Source organism: Mytilus galloprovincialis, chromosome 5 (assembly GCF_965363235.1).
Source record: "Mytilus galloprovincialis chromosome 5, xbMytGall1.hap1.1, whole genome shotgun sequence".
Lineage (NCBI taxonomy): Eukaryota > Metazoa > Mollusca > Bivalvia > Mytilida > Mytilidae > Mytilus > Mytilus galloprovincialis.
In genome coordinates, this window is record NC_134842.1 from 101,904,917 (window position 1) to 101,925,497 (window position 20,581).

A 20,581-nucleotide genomic window follows, 5' to 3' on the forward strand; every position below is an offset into this window, starting at 1 on the left:
GTTATATTAAGTTGGCAATGCTCATGTAAGCATAAATTATAGGTCAGCTACATTTGGTCTATTGAATCATTGCAATGTTCATGTCCATCTAACATGTGTCACCTGACCTTGACCTCATTTTTATTGTTCAATGATCAACATAAATCTTTTGTCCCTTTAATTAAGGAATGACTATAATATTTTTTCTGTCTATGAAGAAATTATGCACTCTGAATAACGCGCGTAGCGGGTTATTTAACAGTGTGCACCACATTTTTTTATGTTATTTCGAAAAGAGGGACGAAAGATACCAAAGGGACAGTCAAACTCATAAATCTAAAACAAACTGACAACGCCATGGCTAAAAATGAAAAGGACAAACAAACAAGAGCACACACGACACAACATAGAAAACTAAAGAATAAACAACACGAGCCCCACCAAAAAACTAGGGGTGATCTCAGACAGTCATTTCTTATAATTTTAATTCTAAATTCCAATTTACTAAATTCCAATTTAGACCATTAAAAACCATGAAAAAACGTTGATGACGTCAGGGTCACATGACTAAATTATTTCTATGGGCAGATAGCAAAATAACGTCAGCCAATCAGAAGACACGTTACATTCAAAATAAATTATGGTAGTTTAACTCTCAATTACTGTGTAACCTTTGTTAAAATAAACATGACCATCATATACACAGTGTAGATACTATTCTGTACGCTATCCGGAAGTCGCGATTTTCGAAGCGAGGATTTCAAACTGCTTAACAGAACGGTTTTGTTTTGGTGCTTCTTCTCATCATTTGTTTACTCCTATATCTATAAAGTGCTTTGCACATCTTAAATGTATGTATAGCATCATAGATATGAGTAACTGTAACAAAAACATGCAGTAGAATATAAAATATACGTGTGCATCACACCAACTTCATAGCAAAAAGTGAAATCGATTGACAATTTTGCTCTCGTAGTACAAAGCAAATAATCTTTTATTGTAAATATTTGCATCAGTTTACAGTTAAATATATACTGTTTCAATATTCCTACCGTATTTAAGTAGAATGTTCGTATTTCTAATAAAAAATATGCTTTCCTTGAGGATCCCAAAATAAATTACTGTACGATCAGTCCAAAACTGACTGTATTCTAGAAGCGATTTCAGATTTTTTGTCTGTATGACCAGTCGTGATTTTGAAGAAAAAAAACAACAACAAATGGAAGTTTTTAACGACCTTGACTGAAAAACAACGGCAATTTGATGGCATATACGTGTCTATGTGATATTATGATTGTGTCCATGGAACTATAACGTGTAATTTCTTTCATCGGACAATATAAATATATTTCTGATGATTTTTGTAGACGGCAAAATAATTATATTTTTGTTCCGTCAGTGTTACTTAAAATCAAATGCCTAAAAGGCAATACATGATTCGCTTGTGGACTTTGTATTAGTGTGTCGTTGCAGTTATCTGTTTAACTATTACATTTGTAAAAACTATATTTACACCGTCTGCCGTTGACAAATTGGTGATAACATACATCAAGCCTGTCTCTTTTAAAATGACAAAAAAATAGATAGAGAAAGCTTTGTTTAAAAACTTTAGGTATTGAGGAAAGAATTAACGAAATTATACCCCACCACTTCTATAGTCTATGTTTTGGAAAAAAATAAACCACCAGAAAACTAAATTATAGGTGCACAGGGGCATCATTTAATAACGAATATGAGGAGTTTTATTAATATATGGTAAGGTTTGAAAGTTGCGTATAGTAAACGGGTACCACTCAATTTTAAAGGTAGTGGAAAAGTCCTTATCATGGGAATAGAAAACCGATGAATTTTCGAAAATTCAAAATAAGAGGTGCCTAGTTGAATTAAATGATAAGGAATCTGAAAAAAAGATTCATTAAGTTATGACAAGTGTCTGAAGGAAGTTGTCGATATAAAATAGGTATGCCCAATATAAGGTTATAATATGACAAAGTCCGTATTTTAAATATAGAAACATCAAAAATATTTTTACCAAAAATTCTAAATAGAAGGTCCATAATACATTAATTAATAAAAAATAGAGCAGTTTTAGAAAAGTGTCACGGTTGGAAATACCTGATGGGTGCCCCCATATAATGCAATGTTCAAGTCCGTATCTTATATAAAGAAACCCCATAAAAGATTTTTTAATAAAATTCGAAATACATTCCATTTTTAATATATAAATAAGGCCGTTAATTTTCTCGTTTAAATTGTTTTACATTGTCATTTCGGGGCCTTTTATAGCTGACTTTGTGGTATTAGCTTTGCTCATTGTTGAAGGCCATACGGTGATCTATATTTGTTAATGTCTGTGTCATTTTGATCTCTTGTAGACGGTTGTCTCATTGGCAATCTTATACCGAATCTTCTTTTTTTTAATATTATCATTTATGATACGGAATCCGAGAAAAAATAATGTTATAGTTATACCAGTGACGGATTCAAGAAAAATGGGATCCGGCTGTTTGAAACTTTTTTTTTTAAATTTTCAATGCATTTGTATGGGGACATATATTTGGAATCCTCTTTTCTCCTGGATTGGACCCCCTCTCCATTTAAAAATGTCTGGAAACCCCAATGTATATTAAGTGGTTTATGAGGAGATGCCCATACAAAACCGGCGAAACATGTTGTACCGGTCCAACGGACCAATCTAATTAAAAACCGATCTCTCATCGCTTCTGTTTCTGATATGTCGCGACATATCAGAAACAGGAGCGATGAGAGATCGGTTTTTAATTAGATTGCCAACGGACGAACTGAAAGGCGGACTTCATTATCACTTTAAACCACCGCTTTACCAAGTGGTGTACAATTGAGTGTGAAAGAGACAGATCTACATCCAAAACAAAGTGAAGGAACTGTGATCAATTATAGGCTACAGTACGGCCTCGAATGTTTGTAAATACATGCATTTTTATAAAACAATTACATCTGTGTGTTTGTACAATTTTAAGTATAACGGAGGACATTTCTGAAACTTAAATAAACAAACAAACCTTCCTCTTATTTCAGCAACATTCAAACATCCTTATACTTAATGTAGTAAGTCGAGTACACCCTATCAAGCTAAAACATGTTTGATAAGTTTTCAGGATGTGAATTTATTAAAATATATCTGTGTTATTAAGAAAAATGCAATCTTCTAATGTATCGTAAATAACTTTGAAATCACTACTAGAATACAGTGAAATAAAGACTGATCATACAGTTTCAAAATATACAAGCGAGACTGATCGTACAGTGAGAAATTCAAACAAGTGTAATTTTCTTATTTCTGGCTTCAAAGATCTGGCTGAAACTTTTACCATTACTTAAAATATACTTTATTTAGTAAATTAAGTCTGGTTTTTACGGTAATTTGTACAGTAAGGGTGCAAAAAGATTGTTTTCAGGTTCACCGACTGATTTACCGTAGTGATGCACTTGAAAATCTCTTGATTAAGGCAAAGATACGAATAATGAATGTGCTAAATTTAATTATAAACCATTTGTGAATATCGATGTCAGCTGAATTAATCATTAAGCAATGTACAGATGAACATCTTACCGTTTAATATAGTATATCCAACAAATTTAAAATGTGATTCAAAAAGTTCTCGCTTCGAAAATCGCGACTTCCGGATAGCGTACAGAATAGTATCTACACTGTGATATAGATATCACCTGACCTAATACATCTCATTTTATATGGTTCAGTGACCTAATACATCTCATTTTATATGGTTCAGTGATTTTATTTCATACTTTGCTTTTGAGCCATGATCAGTTTTTCAGTAACATTAGGCCTCTAAATTGTAAATAATTAATTGTTACAGTTAGTTTATCTGTCTGACCCTTGAACTCTACCTCATTTATATTGTTAAGTGACCAAAGTTGATTACTTAAAGGTTATGTCTCAGTAAATGACTAATAATTTCAGTGTGTAATGTGCTGATTGGATTATTCTGACCAACCTCAATTTCATGGTTCATCGATTATGTTTATTTTCTTGATGCATGCACTAAGACTTTAATCTCAAAGACTCTCAGAGATGATTATACAGATAAGACAATTTAATCTGTTGGAGCAGATGAGACATTTTAATCTGTTGGAGCAGATGAGACATTTTGCATCAGTTATAAAGCTTAAGTAAAGACAAAAGTTACTATTTAAAGGGTTAATTCTAAATGGAAAAGAAATACTGTGAATTCATTATTATTGGTTTGATACTAATTTTTGATAGATTTTGTGGATACAGTCTTACCATGAACCAGGAACTCAAATGTTCAACAAACTGTGAATTTTCTAATTGAAAATTATATGTAGACAGCTGAAGGACACCTACGGGTTCAGGAATTCTCACTACATTGAAGACCCACTGGTGGCCTTCGGCTGTTGTCTGCTCTATGATCGGGTTGTTGTCCCTTTGACACATTCCACATTTCCTTTCTCAATTTTATTTTGCAAAACCACAAAATCGAATATCCATGGAAATGCAGACTTTCATCAATGAACGATAAATTAATACCCAAAAAATAAATGAATCCAGGTTGCGGTATCTATGAAATTTTATTTTTCCATCAAATATAAACAAACAATTAAATGTTTAAAATGCATTTTTGATAAATTTCATTTAAAAGGAAACTATTTCAACCATATTTGGCCTATTTGTTAATTGAATAGTGGGTCGTTACTGTAAATCATGTCATTTTATTAGGTTCAGTAGGATATCGCTTTCAGTGGAGTAATAATTGCAATTTCATCTGTAAATTGAATTTGCCTTGTGCAACAGATATCCATATCCATTTATGATAATTACAAGACTGTTAGTGTTACATAAACCTTAAACTTATCCAATATAGTTATGCACACCATGTTTAAATCAGCCATATCCATTAGAGTGCTATTGTTACATAAACTGTAAGCTTGACCATAATCACACCATTTATTAATCAGTTCATGAATTTATTAAAAAAGGACCCTAAAAGGTTGTTCAAACAGACAGTAGAGTTGTCAGATCTTTGTAAGAGACTGATGATCTGTTTTGTAATCAGATTGTGATTATACTCAGTGCACATTTTATTTGCAGTTTTTTTAAGAGCTCAGTGAAGTTGACTGACCATGATATACACACTTATGTCTGTTGTGAAGAAGTGTGTTATGCTATCAGTTTTCTAGATGGGTTTTTTCTATGACTCATTTATAAATGTCTCCTTGAAATTTTTATACCCCACATTGCAATAAAAACTGTGAAGACTATAAAAAACAACACACGTTGATAAGTGGCATTTTATATCTAGAACCATTCTGTAGAATAACAGTTGAACATTTGTCTTTTTTCCCTTAATCCTTTCCTTAAACTTTTTCATCATAGTCCTCAATTTTTAGTTTTGTAATTTTAAAATAGGATTGGCAGGTGAATTATTGTTTATTTTTTTGTCTACCTCCTGTCTTCTATCTCAATGTTAGGGAAAGATCAGTCTCGCCTCCTGTCTTCTATCTCAATGTTAGGGAAAGATCAGTCTCGCCTTCTGTCTGTTTCACTATTAGAGATGGAGCCTTTAACTTAAACCACAGGATATAAAACACACCTATGTTTTATACATAAGAGTGTAGTATATTATGTTTAATAAAGTGTCACCGATACCCTTTGTATTGAAATATTTTTACAAGCGAAGATTAAGATCTCTTTCCACACACAAAGCTTTCAACTTTATTGAATTTAAAATGAAGGATAGTATTCCCTCTGTATATACAACGTTTTTTGATGATTTGTTCTAACAACAAATTTAAGCCAGAGTATATTGGGAAATTGGATTTAAAATGTCAGACATTATAACTGAGAGAAAATAAATTATTTTGTTTTTAGATGAATGATTGGCTGTTGTTTCAAACATGATGTGTATTCAAAGGAGATAAAATCACTAAAGCAAGCTGGAACATTATTATAATTGAAGAAAAGATTGATTTCATATTGTGAACATTTATTTTCAAGTGGTGTCTAAGTGTTTGTATATAGATCACCTCCTACATGTAGATTAAAGGAAATTTTAACTCTATAGAATTAATAAGCTTCCTATAATAGAAAATTTAAATTATTTAGTCGCTCATTATTTTGTGGTATTTGTAACTCATGATGATCTTCAATCAGAAAATTTGAATTAAAGTCATTCATTATTTTGTGGTATTTGGGACTCAGTTCTTCAATCTCCAAGTACTTTGTTCATGGACTGTAACTCGCACGATCTTTGCCATTTTATTTTGTTTTTGGCAATGTGTACTGTCTGCCATTTTCCGATGGTTTTTGATTGCTATCTGTTATACTTTTTTTCCAAAATGATTAGTTGTGATTGATAAATTGTACTTTAAATAAACTCATCATAGGTACCAGGACTAAATTTAGTATATACACCAGATGCGCGTTTCGTCTACAAAAGACTCATCAGTGAAGCTCGCTCGAATACAAAAAAGTTAAAAAGGTCAAATAAAGTACGAAGTTGAAGAGCATTGAGGACCAAAATTCCTAAAAGTTTCACTTTCAGCACTTTTGCTCTATTTTGTTTATGGAGGAAGTCAGACTGCCCTGAATAAGAGAGAGAGCCATGTCCGACCTTCAGTTGTAAAACTTACAAGAGGGACCATCAGCATTGACCAATTTCATCTTCAAAGATCAGTCAATTTTACCCTGTAATGTTTTTGGTTGATTGATTATTTAGCTCTTGTACTCTTTTGATTCAAGGTCAATTGACTTTACTGCTTTTGAAGAGTATACATCAGTGGCGGATCCAGAACTTTTCCTAAAGGGGGGATGCTGACTGACCTAAAAGGGGGGGGGGTGCTCCAGTCATGCTTCAATGATTTCCTATATAATCAACCATTTTAGAGACTTTGCAATGTTAAGATGTATCTTATATGTTTTAGCACATGTAAAATAGTTGAACCCCTCCCCCTCAAAAAAAAAACCCCAAAAAAAACCCCAACATTTAGTTGAAACCCAAACAAACCAACCAACAACAACAAAACCAACAAAACAACAAACAATTTTGTTATTAGTTTCCCCCTAGGTGTACTAAGTACTGTATTCAAGATGTCAATCCATTCTTGTTTCAATTCTGAGAGACAGTCATACAGCCATTTAACATTTGCATAAAAATACAAATTGATCACAAGGGAGACATATCTCTGTGTCAAAAGTTTGTTACTAAATGTATTAGTTTTATGGATGAATGGCTGCATATGGCCACTAAAGTGGACCTTTGGAAGTAATAATACACTATGGTCACTAAAGTGGACCTTTGGAAGTAATAATACACTATGGGCAGTATAATTGTTGAAAGGTATGAATCCCTCTGATGTGTTACTAAAAGAAGAAACTTCATCACTTCATCAAATCCATATGATCAAAACTTTACATGTTCTTCATTGGGAAATTTACAAAACTGCAATTGCCAGTTAAATAATGAAATTAGTTAGATAAATTATGATGACGCATGACAAAATTCATAAGTAACTAAAATATTGTATAGTATAGTATAGATCTAAATGCTTTGGCAGAAATATGAAAAAAAGGATAACCCCTGTGAGATGATAATGAATAATTCATGAATATGCATGAACAGTTCATGAACTGTTCATGAACAGATTTCATGAACAGTTCATCATATCTTCATGAACATTTGATGAGCAATTCATGAACTGAAAATCGACAGTAATGTTCATGAACTTTAATGTTCATGAACAATTCATGAACAAGAAAGGTTCATGAGCATTTAAATGTTCATGAACAACAATGATCATGAACCCTTTCTTGTTCATGAATTGTTCATGAACTTTGTTCATAAATTGTTCATGAACATTGAAGTTCATGAACACTTAAATGTTCATGAACCTTTCTTGTTCATGAATTGTTCCAGTAGATTCCACTGGAATTATCACTGGTAAATCCACAAACTGATTAACTAATATAAAAATTATGTGTGATATATAAACTTCTCTTCCTTTCTGTAATTCAAAACTTGCTGTCTCTGTATTTCCAACAATAATTGCTGAATAAAGGTATTAAAATGGAGTCTGCATAAAATGTATGAAGCAATACATTCAATAGAAACAGCATTATGCATCTTAAATTGCATTGGAAGTTTAAGTTAAACTCAAATTTAGTACCCCCCCCCTCTTTAACCCTTGAAGATGAAACTGGCGACTTAAATTATTATTAACGTTTCACCAAGTTAATTTACGATGAATATTATTCACACAATTTAATTTCTACATATCAGATTATCATATATACCCATGTACCATTTACATGTCAGATTACGATATGTCTGTTATGAATGTGACAACAATATATCAATTTATCATTCTTCATTAATTTATTGTCTGCCTAAACTTTCTGATGTTTTGCTCAGATTAAAATCCTAAATGTTTTATATTGCCTCAACAAATTGTATTTCATAATCATTATATGTTAAATCAAATACTTATCTGAAAACATCTGCGTTTGGATTCTCCATTTTTGTTATCCAGCGTAATCATATGACGTCATATTTGCAAGTGCGTTTAAGTCAAGGTGTCAATCTCGTCCCATATAATATCGGCCCGAAGTTGATTCGTCCCTGTTATGGTATATCAGTGAACTTCTCAAAATCGGTCGACCGTTGGACTACGGAAACAGCCGATTTGCGGGGTTTGCCGGTTTGTAGAAATTTAAAATCACAAGAGTTACTTCCCCTTAATATGGGTGTTTGAGAATGTTTTGAAAATGTATTTCACTTTCATTAAAATATACGTTTTCCTTTTAAAATTTTAGTTTTGTATATAATATCTATCTTAAAATACAGCTACAACTTCTATTTCATCTTATTTTATTTTTTTATTTTGCAGGAATAAAAAAATAAAAACACCATACATTTATGATATTTCACGAATAATTAGGTAAAATGTTCTACTCTGATCGGTCGAAACGGTACCTATGATACTCATTTATACGTGTGATGTAAGTTATAAATGTTACACCTAGTGATTCATCAAAACTTCATGAACATTCATAATTATTTTTAATGAACATTTCATGAATTTTTATGAGCAGCTATAGTCATTCATCAAAACTTCATGAACATTCATAAATACTTTTAATGAACATTTCATGAATTTTTATGAGCAGCTAGTGATTCATCAAAACTTCATGAACATTCATAAAAACTTTTAATGAACAGTTCATGAATTAAATTCATGAACCTTCATTTATGAATTATTTATGAATTTTCATGTACCATTCATGAACATTCACGAACCATTCATGATAGTTCATGAAGTCATGAATTTCTTCTCGCCGGGGTAATAGGCGAGTGTAATATTTGAAAAAGACGCCTAGTTAAGGACTTTAATGCACCCACCTAACACACGGCTAATTTTTTTTTAAATGAAAGAATAATGATTAAACTTTAATTTTTGCCCAGTCGTCACAAAATCGTACGGTGCAGTTTTTGTAAAATTGACGTTTATTTCAGAAATTAGTTGAAAATTATAAAATTACGACATGTTTTTCAAGCAAAGGAAATTAGTCGTATCTCTTCTTTTAGACAGAATAATTAAGTGAATTAGATTCTTAAAATAATGAAAAACAATATTTACAACTGTAAGTCCGCATGCTTTTGCATTCCTTCTAAATATTTGACATTTTGTACGAAAATTTTCATAATCCCGACCTTTTCGGATCTACAATTAAATTTTTATTAAATGTTTTTGAACTCTATCCGTTTTAAATCACACCAAATTACTCATCAGTTATCGTCTTTTCATTCAAGATCAAGTTTTTATCTCAACATTTCTTAAAATCACGAATTTCTGTAATTCTATGATGTTGGGTAAAATCACTATAATTTCCGGAATCCCTTATCTATTTCGTTATCGTTTTTTACTGAATATATTAGTCGATTTCCGTGTACTTAATAGTGCTATTAGAGTACGATAAATCATATTTAAACGGTTCTATTTCTATCTTTAACTTCAGTGTAGCTTAAATAGATATAAAATCGTCCGAAATAAAGATCAAATCAAAGTAAAACATAGTTTTTGAGTTCTGTAGAATTCACCCCTTTCTAAATAAGGAATCGTATCGGAAAATTGTAGAAAATCTTCCGAGTCGTGTCAAATTTTCACAGTCCAGTTCACAATAAAACCCTTCATTTGCTAAAAAGCAAAAAAAAACTATCCATTTATTGACACAGATGCATAGTCTGTCATATATTTACTACATAGAAACTATGTAGTTAAACACTTAAATGAAGATACAGTTGTATTGCCGCAGTGGGAAAACGAAAAGATGAAGTTAACAGAAGACTGGTCGATGAATATGAAAAAAATGAAAAACATCCCATTGAAAATACAAAATATCATAAGAGTTGCTATAAATATTTCAAAAGTAAGTAAAACCTATCATCTTCTGTTTTGTCTGTACAAAGACTTGTACTACATGTACCAATTCTACCGACCAGTAGATCTTCTCATATATCAACGAGGACAGTAGATCTACAACTCATTCTGATTTGTCTGTTTGTATATTTTGCAAATGTATAAAGCCTATAAGCAAGTTACACAACTTCATAAGGTATCCTCTGAGGAGCAAACTTAAGCTGTATTGAGTGTTACTACATATATCTCCTACAATGATCTGATTTACAAAATAACTCATGATAATTGTACTATTAAATCTTTATACCATCCAGCTTGCATCGCTAAATATTTGCTACAACATTTGAAATCAGAAATTAAATAGCTATTTAGTTCTGAACATAAAACAGCTTTTGCTAACATTTCGACGATTAAAGATGACGTGCCTGTACACAAGGAAATATTCTGGTTAACAACTTTAATTACTTTATCAGTTAACCGGGCTTAATTTCTGCCCGAGGATCGCCGCCGAGAAAACTACACAACATATTATCAGCTTCAACAAAAACTGAAAAACCATGGTCAATTTATAGTTACATGTATACAGCTTCAACAAGGCCAAGGTGCATCCAATATTGTATACAGTAGCTCTATAATTTTGTCTTTACGTAATGACGGAAAATTACCCGTTTAAAATGACTATGATATTCGGTCTGTAAAATTTAAAGATCTGAGCAGTGACTGCGAAACTGGTTGCAAGCACTTAGTGCAGCTACTTTACGGAAGCAGATATAGGGTAAAGTTGTAATCCAATCAGATGAAATTATGCCACCTGCTTTAAAAACATTTCTGAGTTATCTTTTGGATGATGGCACATCTGCGGCAGTTAATAAAGCGTACGATATTCCTATTGACAAAGTTCTTAGATGTATGGCTTTAGTAGAATGTATACTATCTATAAATATATTTTTTACTCTTTTTCATTTAGGTTTATCACTACAAATGCACCGTATTTATGGACACACCTTTGATAACTATTAACAAGTTTGACTGATCAGGAGATTAGAAACAATGAAAATGGGGCATAAATTCTACATGGCATTATTTTCTTCTGGGGGTTAAAATTTTATCCAAGACAATGTCGACCTAACTACAGAAACAATAAAAAATCTCCGTATGACTTTGGTTGGCTAAAAGGCAACATCGGTCCGGTATGATTTCATCCAACTTTCTACAAGATTTTATCTGTTCACGCATTGGTATAGGTATAGGGGGAGGGTTGAGATTTCCAAAAACATGTTTAACCCCGCCGCAATTTTGCGCCTGTCCCAAGTCAGGAGCATCGTGCCTTTCTTAGTTTTGTATGATTTTTTATTTTAACTTCTTGAGTATATTTCGAAGCTTAGTATGACGTCCATTATCATTTCAAAGTAGTACATTTTTGTTTAGGGGCCAGCTGAAGAACGCCTCCGGGTTTGGAAGTTTCTTGCTGCATTGACGACCCATTGGTGGTTTTTGGCCGTTGCCTGCTTTTTAGCGGGTTGGTGTCTCTTTGACAAATCCCTCATGTCCATTCCAAATTTTTAATTCAATCTGCTTATAGTAGATTTTGTGTCCGCTTTGAGCAAAACCTCTGCTGTACTGATATATGCCCATGCCAAGGAAGTTGTCTTTGTATGGATATGTTGACCGATAAGAATGATGAGATTACAAGTTAAAATGAAGCTATAATATTCCGATATCGCAATATTCCGACACCTAAATGGTCCAAAATCCCATTGGTCCGACGTTTCGATCACGGGATTTTAACATTAGAAAGCCAAATAAAAGGTTCAATATTAGGATAACCTTGTCCTCCGTTTGAAGCGGTGAAACAAGATAAAAAAAAAAGTAATACTTAGTGCCTAAGTAGTTGTTTGATTAATTATATATCTCAAAATACACGGCGCCCGACTAAAGTAAAATCAAACACATTTTGACGTACATTGAGTGATCATATTTTCCTTGTGATGTTTTATATTAAAATTGTCAATTTGTTGATATAAATATACAAGTAGCACTTTACTCATTTTAGTTATGTTTGTTAGTACTCTTATCATATCTGAATTAGTGATGTATGAGTTGTTAATGTCTGTGTCATTTTGGTCTTTTGTGGATAGTTGTCTCATTGGCAATCATACCACATCTTCTTTTTTATATATCAACATATTGCACTACAATAATAAAAGAAAATCTGCTCTATAGTTGTCTGATCTTGAAGCGGTTGGCAGGCTTTCAAACTAACAGGAGACCATAGGCTTCCTCAATTTTAATAAACAGCTCATTATGAGACTTTTCTAAACAATTAAAAATACGTCATATGTTATAATTTCCCCTTGCTTCAAATATTTTGTTCCGGATTATTTATATCAAATTTGCAGATATATATGTTTGTAAATACGTGCAATCAAATGATATGGAGGTATTATATGATTTAGATAATACAAGGGCGACTACAGATACATTTGTGTGACTTAAAGGTTGATTTTCAAAGACTCCGAGAGAAAACGTTATGTAACATGCGTCAACCAAAATTAATTAATATTATGATAGAAATATATTTTCCCAACAGTAATACAGCATTCCTATAAAATTGTTTCGTTTTTGCATTTTGTTTTGACTCGATTTTACAACTGGAAGTATCCATGAATTGAAATTGCACCCATGACTTTCACCTCGATTTAAAAAAAAATGCACCATAATTTCTTTTGACGACCGGGATATTTAGAAAGTACACATTCTTAGCTTTCTAGTGATATATAATTTAGCCGTGTGTTAGGTAGGTGCATTAAAAATGTAAATTTGGCTCTCATATCACTCGCCTATAAGTGCATGAAGTTTAAAAGTTCACATCATGTCGAGCCCTTTAATAGGATACTAATACTGTATTGGTTTTGCTCATTGTTGTAGGAGTTGTTGTTTGTACAAATTAATCCATTGTCCGTCTTTCACTTTTAATCATCAAGGCATGTTTCTTAAACTAGCCAGCTGATCACCAGTTAATTACCAATCAACTTTTATTGCTGTATATATACAGTGTTAGTCTAATCCCAAACACCTTCATTGATTAATCCACGCTAATTGCCCCCATATTTACCTTTGACACAGGAAATAGTAACTTCTGTTTTTCTCGGAGTTTTCCCATAACAATTTCGAGTTTCTCAGACTTTTTCTCTGTCCTTACATATATTGTAAACAAAATGTCAACTGAAAATTTTTCGAGGTTTAAATTTTCAAAAAGCGGAAGATTTCAAATTTTAACGGGAGGGACGGAAGAGTGTCTGAAAAGCAGGAGATTTTGACTCCCGCCGGAAGAATCACATGTATGTGATTAAGTAAGGGAGCACATAGATGATTACTGCACTAATCTAACAATTTACAACATTGCCTCCTGACACACATTAATAAATTTGTATGCATTTTCTTTACAGAACTGTATAAAGGCTTCCACAAAACAGAATGAAAAAACAGAAACAAATGTTCTTACAGATAAACACAAGTCTTCCATTAAGAAAAAAGTCAAAAAGGTAGGTCTGGTTTATCTCTTTGTTGTGTAAACTCTCGATAGTGGGTACCAGATTGCTGTGAAAATTTGATTGCACTGGTACACTCTATCAACACACTAAACATATTTTGACTGAAATGAAGAAAGAGATCTATGGTTGAATAATGGCTCACATGTTTCAAGTGAGGTAACATATTTGATTTTTTTTCATATAAAGCAGACTTAATGCTTTGAAATTTTATTACCGTACATAATTATAGATACAACATATTGCAAAGCTTGAGAAAAGTAATTACAACCTCAAGTCAAGAGATGTATATATGGTGGTGATTGTTCCAATTTAGATGTTCAAATAGAAAGACAATTTTCTTTAAGCATCTTAGTGCTTGAATGGGTCCATGTCTGGAATACAGATAGATCTATTATTAATTACATAAAATTTAATGATAGCAGAATGATTTGGGTTGGAGACAGATCTATTTTTATCATCAACGAGAGACACCGCCAGATCTATAGGTCATATTATACAGTGTAAACTGTCAATACTGACTTGAAAGAAAGGTGTTTTGTTTACATGCATTTTTTTCTGTTTCAAAAAAGGGGCGGATGGGGCAATTCAGTTTTTAGGAGAATCACTGAACACTGAAAGATCCTAGAAAAATAGTAACAGATGAATAACAAGATTGAACTATTAAAGAGCCCAATCAACCATTTTTCTAAACTTAAAAAAGTTAGATTTTCATGCAAGCTTATTAGCAAGCTTTAGTTTAGATTTCAGATATTAGCATGATTATAGTCTAACAAGGAAAAAATAGATGAATATATTGTAACCGGTGAGAAAAGAAAGCGAAAATTTGTTTCTCAAATAAACATTCTAAAAGTGGAACTTGTGCCAATGAATTCTTCAAACTTAAAACCTTTTTTTTAGTGATATAACAATGATTTATGTAATTATAATAATACATAAAATTATAACAAGCATCTCAAGCAGGTGCTACAATGCTGGTCTTGTGGGATTAAATATTTATGCAGGATGATTCATAAATAACTGTTGTAAGAAAAAAAGTTGCCAATAGCCAGGATCAAAGGTGAAATTTGTAAATTATATGCTTGGATTGCTTTATAGTTACTGAAAGGCATTATGTCAGCAATTTGATGACTGAGTTTTACAGGAAAAAAATTCTCCATCAAATTTCACTAAAGGTTGAATAAAATGTCATACCTCAATTTTATGCTATGACTGAATATCTATTGTTTACAATCTATAAAAGATACCCAGATATAATATACTTGAATATTGGTAATAAGTAATCAGACTTTATTTTTTCTGCCTGAAAGGATAATGATAAATTTATTTTTAGCATGAATTTTTGCAAAATCTTTAAAAACCTAAAGCAAACATTTTACACATCCTTCAAATAAGAATGACCCCTTGGGCAGGATTGACGGTGAAATATTATGACATATAATTAACACTGACACTTGCTATGATGTATACATGTGTCAATTTAGATGAAAAAAAATAATTGTTGCAAAGCAAATTGTTTTTTTGTCTTTTATAACAGGGGGTCCCATTACATTATGTTTTGATAACACTGGTTTATCAGTAAAAAACATCTTGTTGATATTAGATTCCATAAAATACCCAAACCTCTTGACACCTGTGTAAAAAATGTACACTCATTTATCATAAAACAGCAAGGTAAAAAGAATGTAAATTATTCAGGTGTAAATAGACTGGTGACTTTTACAGGTATGATAGAGATGTTTTGTAGATCATATTAAAAAGATTTTATAACTTTTTGGATTGATTATTGAATATTGGTATTCAAGGCCACAGCAGCATAAAACTGTTACATTGGCGGATCCACCGGGGGGGGGGGGGGGGGCCTTTACTCTGGGTTGGGACCCCCCCTTTTTTAAATGGCTGGATCCGCCCCTGTGTTATACTGAGACTTAGAATGTTGATTTATCAATGAACTAAAAATGGAATTGGATGAGATTAAGAATAAGAATTAAAGAAGAATTATGAATATCTATTGTTCACTGACCTTGATGGGTAGCATTTCATTTCAATATACACAGAAACCAAACCCTGATTTTGTGAGAAAGAAAAACAATTACATTGAAATGACATTAAAAAAAAAAACATAAATATTATTTTGAAATGGGAGAAATTTTGACTGTGACAATTTAAAATTTAAAGATTTTTTTAGGAGGGGGCTTTTTCTAGCTAGGATCCATGGCAATTAAGCATTCACATCTAAAACCTCGTTCCTAGTCATATATCATTTATAAACCTACAAGATAAAAAGTTCTGTGGTTAAGTAAACTAGCTGTAATACTAAAGTATGACAGAATCTAAATGCAGTTGCTACATAATGACTGTTATTAAAATGTTTAACCTGATCTGCTGAGTTTAAGATTGCAGACAAAATTAAGTCACTCAAGTATTTTGAAAAAAAAAGGATCAAGAATGGAGGGAAAGTTAATTTTAGAAATTTAATTTTAGAAAAAGAACAGAGTCTCTTTGTTCTAAATTTGTATTTCTAGATTAAGCGCTTTTTATCTTGTCATGAAAGTTTAGGTGTACTTCTGACTGACATTCTTGTATATATGTATAGACATACAATGGGTGGCAGGCAGACATCAATAAAAAGCATATTGACCATCAGAAAGTAAACTGGACAGGTGATTGATCTGTTATATGGTTAGGATATATATTGTATTTGTCATATATTTAATCATAATTAGAAATAAAAAATAAAAGATGATCTGAGGCTTGATCGATTGATTGATTTTGTCACATGCTAAACCTCTAGTGAGATCTGTTTTTCTTTCTCATGTATATTTTTATTACTTGCATGAGATTGTTCACCAAAAATTATAAAAGCAGATAAAATGTATCATATAAAAAAGAAGATGTGGTATGATTGCCAATGAGACAATTGTCCACAAAAGACCAAAATGACTCAGACATTAACAACTATAGGTCACCGTACGGCCTTCAACAATGAGCAAGGCCCATACCGCATAGTCAGCTATAAAAGGCCCGATAAGACAATGTAAAACAATTCAAACGAGAAAACTAACGGCCTTATTTATGTAAAAAAAATGAACGAAAAAACAAATATGTTACACATAAACAAACGACAACCACTGAATTACAGGCTCTTGACTTGGGACAGGCACATACATAAATAATGTGGCAGGGTTAAACATGTTAGCGGGATCCAAACCCTCCCCCTAACCTGGGACAGTGGTATAACAGTACAACATAAGAACGAACTATAAAAATTAATTGAAAAAAGGCTTAACTCATCAGATGGACAAAAATACAAGTGGACGTGGCCCGGTACTTATACATCCCGACACAAAACGACACTATGAACAGATCTGAGAGTACCTGCAGTTATCTGACAGCTTAGTTCAAAGCCACTAACAACTAATACAAAAATCATGCAACAAATTAGATACAAGTTTAATTCAATTGATATTAAAACAATGCATCACATTCCATCAATGATATCAGATACAGATACAGACCAGTAACTCCTTCTTAAGCTTTTAAAGATTATATAGGATTTTTAACGATCTAAGGTAACCATTTATATTACAATGTATTATATACATGTACTACTATGCAGCGAACTTATATATGAGGGTTTTGAATTTTTTTCTGCTTTCATACAAACTGTAAAATAGCAAAAATTTTCATCAAATGAATTTCATTTCTCATAAACATCACTATTCAACTACTTAGAATCAAGAAAAATTTGTAATCAGAATCTTGCCCTTCAAATCACATAACTTAATCACCCTGAAAGTTAGTCACTTTATGGCAAAGGTTTGCACTGGAATCATTAATGCTTGGTTGTCCTGGAATAGTTACTCTTGTATTGCATGGGAGGTTGTTGCACTATAAATCATGTCGTCTGCTGTTGATTGTGGTGATATTGATCATATGATCTTGTGATGATTTGTATTCACCTGGTATTAAAGGTGCAAACAGATTGCATATTATAACCACTGGGTACAAACCAAATATTATATTAATAATGTAAAGATTGCATACAACCACAAATAAAGACATTTTGTGATTATTCATATGTCACCTGATGTGTGATGCAATGGACAGGTGGACGTGTAATACACCTGTATCTAAATATATCAAAGGTTTATGTTACCTGGCAAAGATGTTATGAGAGGATCATTAAACAATTCTGCCTTGTAGACACTTATTAAAGATTGGAAAGTGTAAGGTGTTTGATGACTATTACATGTTATTATAAGATTGTCTTCAAAATAAACATTTGCAGCCACAAATCTGACGCTCTCATCTTAATAAAAAAATAATTATATTAATGGCTTATTTTAAAAAAAATTTTATTACTGCAAAATATAGGCTATTGTGTGAAATGGGGACATGTTGAAATTACAAATCAATCAATCATTTAAAAACAAATTCGTTTAGAGACCCTTTAGAAATTTAACAATAAAAATTATTTGACTAGTGGACTTTCAATATGGTTCTATCACATATTTGTCCTTGTTAGCTGAAGTCTTGCAGACTTTGTGGTCAAGGTATGGTTTTGCCCAGTAGTTATTAATTTGGTCATCTGATGTCCAACAGAGCTTCTCATGGTCAATTAGAGTTCTTGCAGTTGTTGTCATTGTTAATGTATGTCGTTCAATGCTAATGTGATGGTCATGGATGTTGGTAGTTTTTTTAGTGGTCTGTTGAATCCTGAAGTACTAATTTTTTGAACAGATGTAATATTGCTGTTCATTGGCCATTTTATCGGTAATGTCCAGTCTCTGGTAGCTCTTATGGTGGTCCATTGTGTTGTAAAAGTTGTACAAATGTTCTTGCCATTTTTGCCTACTGATGGATATCATTAAGACCTAAGCAGAAGTATTTATCTGTCTTTATTTATGGTTCTTCAATAATTTTGGACCCTGGAGCAGACCATAAAGTCCTTCAATATCACTATAGTATTTATTTATTGGTTATAAAACAACTATGATGTTCTATAAATTCCTGATGATTTTAAGATTTAGTGAAATTGATTTTGTATTTATCAGACTTGTCCACACACTTTAATCTGATAAATATACATGATAACATACACCTGTATAGCTTAGTCAGAGTTTGTAAAAAATAATCTTATTACTGGCTCATTGTATACATCTGTCTAAACAAGATAGGCCAAACAAATTATATTATGACAGACAGATTTGTTAATTATAATAATGTTCTGTTAATCTGTTTATAAAAGCTGGGTTTTAGTAAATGCTATTTGAAATTGAATCACTGATATTTGTAATTTTTTTAACATAATGTGTATTTGATAGGTTAGATATATATTGTTTGTATTGCTTGACCCTTATGGGTGTAATTTTTCAATAAAGATTATAATATAAATAGATAGATATTTATGAACAATTAGGCCATTGCATAAATTATAAATAGAGGCCCCTTAAACAAGTATTGTAAATAATTTTAAAAAGAAATTAAGGTGGTACCTAACACTACAGGGAGACAACTCTGTAAAATCAGCAGAACGTTTTAATGACATTGTGTTCTCAAAAGAATATTAGGCTTCTCAGTGATCAAAACAAGTTTTTGTCAACCTGCTATATAACCAGTGTATTTTTTCTGATTAAACGGTTGGTTCAAATTTTTTGAAATTTTTATATTTTTGTCAAAGGTTCAAAGTAAATACTTTATCAAAATTTTAAGAAAATTAAACGAGCCAAATTAATTTTAGTAAAGGTGTTAGGTACCACCTTAAGTACATTTGTAATGTAAAAGTGAAAATTTCTAGATATTTTTACTAATTGGATGCAGGCATATATGATTCTTGTATAGTCTGGAAGTATAATGTTTATTGAAAATGTTTGAAGAGAGGTCTGTTCCCTGTCATGAGGCACCTATAAATTTTAAGACCAATGTTTACCCTATTATATGTGATATGATGACTAAAACTAAACTATTATGTCATAATTTTTCTTAAAATTTCTAGATTTTCTTAGAAATTTAACAAAAAGATCTTTGAATAAGTAATTTAGAAAAAGATTCAAAATATCACTTAAGTATGAGGAAGAAGTTAAAATTCTCCTTCAGAAATGGTGAAATCTTAATTGAGGAAAAAATTGCAAAACAAACCATAAATCTGTTGATGTAATTTGAATGACTACCATCTGCTACAAGAGGTTCAAGGCAATCATTTTGTTTATATTTAATTACTGCAAACTTTCAACACCTCAAGTGCTACTATTAGTATTACATACTTTTTTGTGCAAAAAATGTACATATTTTCAGGTCATGCATATTTTCAAAGTCTATCTATTTATTTATGCATGTTGTAAATGTTTTGAGTATTTTCTTTGAAAAAAATGTTCAAGGATGTTTTTATAAACTGTAAGTGTTATTTGTATTGGATGCAAGCTTGAATCACATGGTCTGGTGGAATATCATGGTTGGAAATCACATGACTTTCGTCACATGACCATGGAATTTGTTGAGGCAGAGGCCACAGGTCAGGGTATTTAAATACAGTCATTCAAAGATTGCATTGTGCTTTTGTGTATTAAGTAATAAGCTAAATTAGGGTTAAATGCTTAGTTAATTGTGGGTTA

General features: G+C 31.8%; 1 protein-coding gene across 6 annotated transcripts in view; it reads left to right on the plus strand.

Annotated features, from left to right (window-relative positions):
- Positions 1-20,581, plus strand: part of LOC143076908 (uncharacterized) — a 150,690-nt gene that overhangs the window by 30,445 nt on the left and 99,664 nt on the right. For all 6 annotated transcript variants that reach the window (XR_012978837.1, XM_076252798.1, XM_076252794.1 and 3 more), the window contains exon 2: positions 13,866-13,961. Coding sequence is in view for 5 of the 6 variants with exons in the window: in XM_076252798.1 (XP_076108913.1) it covers positions 13,866-13,961 (96 nt within the window). In the remaining variant the exon portion in view is untranslated. The remainder of the gene's footprint in view (positions 1-13,865; positions 13,962-20,581) is intronic.